General features: G+C 31.6%; 1 protein-coding gene across 3 annotated transcripts in view; it reads left to right on the top strand.

Moving 5' to 3' along the window:
- The window catches only part of LOC108753219 (glucocorticoid-induced transcript 1 protein-like), a 10,139-nt gene extending 6,411 nt beyond the window's left edge, over positions 1 to 3,728 (top strand). For all 3 annotated transcript variants that reach the window (XM_018494630.1, XM_018494629.1, XM_018494631.1), the window contains 2 exons: positions 495 to 630; positions 714 to 3,728. In XM_018494630.1, coding sequence (XP_018350132.1) covers positions 495 to 630; positions 714 to 897 — 320 coding nt within the window. In that variant the 3' untranslated portion in view covers positions 898 to 3,728. The remainder of the gene's footprint in view (positions 1 to 494; positions 631 to 713) is intronic.
- The last annotated feature ends 1,345 nt before the right edge of the window (positions 3,729 to 5,073 follow it).

Genomic DNA, 5,073 nt, shown 5'->3' with positions numbered 1-5,073 from the left:
CACGCACGCACGCACGCACGCACGCACGCACGCACGGACGCACATTAAAATTCAAACAAAAACATTACAAGTGCACAATTGCAATTTTAATTCAATATATTTCAGAATAGATATTAATGTTTGTTTTATTTTTTTTTTAGCATCATGAGAAAGCAAGAATATTAATGTTTAATATTATATGTATATATGTGTTTTTTTTTTTTTTTCTATAATATGTTCGATATTATTAAGTTTAGCATGTGAAGAGATAATTTGTGTTTGTACATTTGTCTGTTTATCTTTATTATTCATTAAATAAACGTGCAAAGATGATCTCTTTTGCATAAATCTATACTTACTTTATATATATGAGCAAGTAATTATTAGTTATTAAGATAGTGAGTGGCATGAATTTTTGTTACATATTTCAATTAATAAAAAAAAAAAGAACAACATGCTTCACAAATCATGTTTTCTACGGTGACATGATTTCAACGCTCTTTTTTGATTTTTAGGTGGAAGCCGTGGTTCAACACCTGAACAAGATAGAGAAGGACGTCTCGGCACTTCTCCTCACATTAACAGGTTCCTCGCGAGGGAACCGCCCGATGGCTGTGAGAAAGTCAACCTCAAATTTGTGGAAGATGCGAGGTAACAACAAAGATTATTCTTCTCTACGGCCTACATTATTATCTTTTACGCTTTAAATAACGATTTTTTTCATGTTTGTATAGGCGGCCCATGATAGATTTGAGCAAACTAGACTATTGCCCAAAGCCGTGCGTTCCAGCATTCCAGTTGAAACCCAGCTTGGGATCAGCGTTCCTGCCATTGCAACAGCCGGCCAGTCCGACAATGGTCGCCAGTGCATCACCCTCCGCGCATACAACACCGACCACACCTCCTCCAAATCCATAGTCCCACTCTTTACCTTGCGGTGTTACACTTATAAGCTCGATTAGTATATATACATATATATATATTTTTTTTTAACGATCTTGTGGGTAGAAAGTGATTTACTTCGAGATAAAAGCATATAACGACAAAGAAAAGTTACCGAACAAAAGAAAAAGAACAGCCTGTTCCCAGTGCGCCCCGTGCGAATATCGTGCGGGTTTGTGTATTGTGTAATTAAAAGGAAGTTGCAATTGCATCGATAAAAAAAGAAGTATTGGAAGACATTTGAGCTCCGTTCTAATGATTGAAACAATAATAAATACGAGGAACAATAATTTGTGATAACTAAAAGAAAAAAAAAACAAAAAGAAAAGAAACGACAAAAAGTTTAGAAATGAACATTGTGTTCTACAGGGAAAAAAGACTAATGAAATTGTGTATTCTAAATTTAGTGCTAAAATGTGCTAAACGACTTTAGTTTTGTATACACGAATAAATATTCAAGATGAGAAAAGGTATTAAATTTCATTGTTGGAATAAACAAAATTCTACGGATACAAAGAAGAGAGCACATGTTCACAATATATATATACATATGCACGCATATGTATATATACATTGCTGATTGTCTCTGATGTTTATTAGATCTTCATTGCTTGAAGTAACTCAATTACATAGTGACAGAGATGAATCACTTGTTAGAATTTTGTATCATTTTGTATTATTACTTTTTTGTATGCTAAAAATATTCTCAAACTATTATTGTACAAGGAGCTAAAAAATAATGTATCCCTCTGTGTGTATGTATGTGTGCGCGCGCGTTTCTTTGTTTTACAGAAGTGGCTTTATGAGAATGATTGTTTTCAACGATCAATCGATTGTCGTGAAAATTTATTTGGAGCTATACATATAAATACGTTTATGAATCTATTTTTGACAAATAGAATTAAGCAAACTGCACATTTTAAAACATTATTGAAATTGAATTTAATATTTTAGAGTATTTCATACTTATTTAGAATTGATGTTTTATTCTTTTCTATTCTATCTTGCGACAATACCATATAATGACAACACAATGTTTTTATTTATCATATTTTATATTACATTCTGCAATCTGAATATGTACAACCAACACAAGTGACAGGTTGATGATGGAACGAGACATAAGAATAGACATGTATCCAGATAGAAACGATGAGTGATAATATTAAACATTGATTCACGACATGTGCTTTCGCTATGGTATCAGATGAGTAAAAACGGCTCCCTAATCTGGCGCGGAAGATAAGTGTGCCTGTTTTGTATAGACGTGGATGATTATCCTAAAAACATATAACCTACGTCGTATACAAGTATGCGTGTGTTGTAATATCGAAATCCTGATTAAGCCATTCACACGAATAACTTTAGAATGGAATCGATACAGTAAAATCAATTTCAGCACGTAAAATATTTGCTCAAACGCAGTTCGACTATCAATCTTGATATTATGTTAAATAATTAGCGATTCAGGTAAAAAAAAGGAAACTTCAATTGTCGAAAACATTTATCGTATTATTAATAGAAATTTAAAAAAATAATAAAGATTGTTACATAAAATACAAATACAACAGAAAAAGAAGTTGAAAGTTATTCGTGGGATGGATTAAATTATTGTTTAGTATACGCAGACATAGCCACCCAAGAAGTTCGTTTATTTTTTGCTTTCTAATACGAAAAGTTTTTGCAAACGGTTTTTATAGTTACTGTCTGTGGAAAATAAGAATCTTGATAGAGTGTAAAGTCAAGAGCAGAAGGAACGGTTTTTTAAATACTATAGTAATATACTTTCTAATGTAATGTATATCTAGCTACAACAGTGAAGAAAAAAAAGAATGTTAACACATAAGTACCTGGCACACTGGTCTATGCTCTCTCTTATCCAGCTCACTAGGAAGTTCATGCCTTAGAATGCGTGGTAAGGTGTGCTACACAGACAGGAAGGTTAATCAGAGAGTCAGGATATACACAAAAAAATGCACTGGCTAGTTAAAGTGTATACAATACAAAGATACTGTAGTATTTACTAGTTTAAGAGAATTTCGTTTGTATTTATTTTGCTACAGATCTAACGACACCTCGTACCACTAACTTTGTCGTATATGTATATCTGAGTGTGAAGCAGCTTTTAAGGGGGAAAAAAGTATAAAGTACGTATATATTCATACATACTTCAATCTGTGCTTTGCACTTCAAACGGAGAATAATTCCAACGTAACACGACGACAATGTATAATTAACGTTAATGAATAAAATGAAAGAACAGGTTTTCGTACATTTAATAATGAGCAGTAGATGAAAAAGTGATTTCAGCGAACGCTAGCCTCGTTATTTTCACCGCACTCTTTCAAAAGGCTCCACTCTTTAACCTTCGTGTACTTGCATAATGTGTTATCATTATTGTTAGCTTTTGTTGTCAATTCTGTAAGCAGAGTAACGCGTATGAAGACTGCTGGAATTAAGAATATTACCTGTTATTTGGTATACCTAAAAAAAGAATCTAAAGTTAAATAATTAGGCTCAAATCATACCGATTACCTATGAACGAATATAAATATATTCTCTTGTAATTTATTAAATAATCTCTTTACGCGCGCGCGCGTCACTATTGTTCGGTACATTCTCTCTACATATCTAAATCTGAGCAGGCTTCAGAAACGGCAAAACGATTATGTCAATTAAAAATTTATTTAACCCTAGGACAGTCTATAGATGTATCGTTGCAATATCTTGCACAAAAACGAAAATGATTGTTGATCATATATTGTAATTTGTAAGATGCTCAGAATTATACAAACTTTTCACTACATAAAAACATGTATGTTATATAAAATATCTTAAAACAAATTTTATATACCTACTGAAATTAAATGCAACTTTTATTCACTGTTTTATAATAAATATATAAAACATTATTTATTGTTTTTTTATTCTTTAAGAGATTACTGTCGACCTATTTTCTAGATTTCAGTACTGCTCGCGTGAATATAATATAGATTATAAAATATTTCGATGTACCGAGCAATGTATTTATGCTATTTGAATGGTGCACATATATTTGCTAAAGTAATCAAAGTTTGACATGTTTAATTCAGTTGAAAATAACAAAGCTTGTATGAATAAGCATTTATTTATTTCATTCTTTAATACATATTTACGTTATATCGATATGGTTTACGAATATAAAATATTGGATACAAAACGATTGTTAATCAATTGATATTTACAAAATTGCAAATTTTATAATTTATCATACAATTTGTATAAATTTACCGGGTTAGCCTTATAAATATATTTGAATTTCTAAAATAACAAACATAATTGTCTGTCTTATAATTAATTGTGACATTTTCAATATTCCAGAAGAGTATCTTACAATGCTATATTATTGCTTTTATTCTATCTTGTAGACGGTGTTGGAATTTGTTTAGTTTCTAACTGGTCCTAGGGCTAAATCAAAATTAGTCAGAGAAGAGAAATAGAGTACGTAAATAAATTAAAAATGCTTCTTGTACTACTCATTTCTGATAAAGAACATAGTGATGCATATTTTCGCAAAATTAAAGTTTATTGATGAAACAACAGCACGTTCGTCAATGTGTGTGTGTGTGTGTGTGTGTGTGGGTGTGTGTGTGTATATACATATACACACAGGATAAAGCTGGGAGCACATAGAAAAATGTAAGGCCGTAAAACGTAATCAGTAAGGAAATCGTTAGATTGGATTTGCTACTGGTCTTACGGTCTCTACCATGATCGGGCAATTCGCTTACTGATTACGTCTTACGGTCTTACGTTTTTGTATGTGCCGTGGGCTTAATCCAGACTAGCCGAAGGAACCGGCATGTACGTACTGTTTATGAAAAACTGAATTGAAAAGTTCTCTTTCATTTTCATTCAATTTCTAAAAATTGCCGAATAAGCGGATAAAATCGATGTACAAGACGGCATTAACATATCTTTCGAAGTTTTTTTTACAAAATCTCAAAGATATTTCTTAAAGAACTCTTAATATTTTAAAGTTGTCTTATGCATCGATTTTAGATATTCTGCTTATTGAGTAATTAAAAAAAAATTGCAAAAATTATAAAACGTACTAATAGAGGACTTTTCGATCTAGTTTTTCATAAAGAGTATGCACATGCTGACTTCTCT

The sequence above is a fragment of the Trachymyrmex septentrionalis genome, unplaced genomic scaffold (assembly GCF_001594115.1).
Source record: "Trachymyrmex septentrionalis isolate Tsep2-gDNA-1 unplaced genomic scaffold, Tsep1.0 scaffold66, whole genome shotgun sequence".
In the NCBI taxonomy this organism is placed as follows: domain Eukaryota; kingdom Metazoa; phylum Arthropoda; class Insecta; order Hymenoptera; family Formicidae; genus Trachymyrmex; species Trachymyrmex septentrionalis.
The sequence above is the reverse complement of the archived record's forward strand: the minus strand, read 5'-3'. Positions and strand labels throughout refer to the sequence as shown.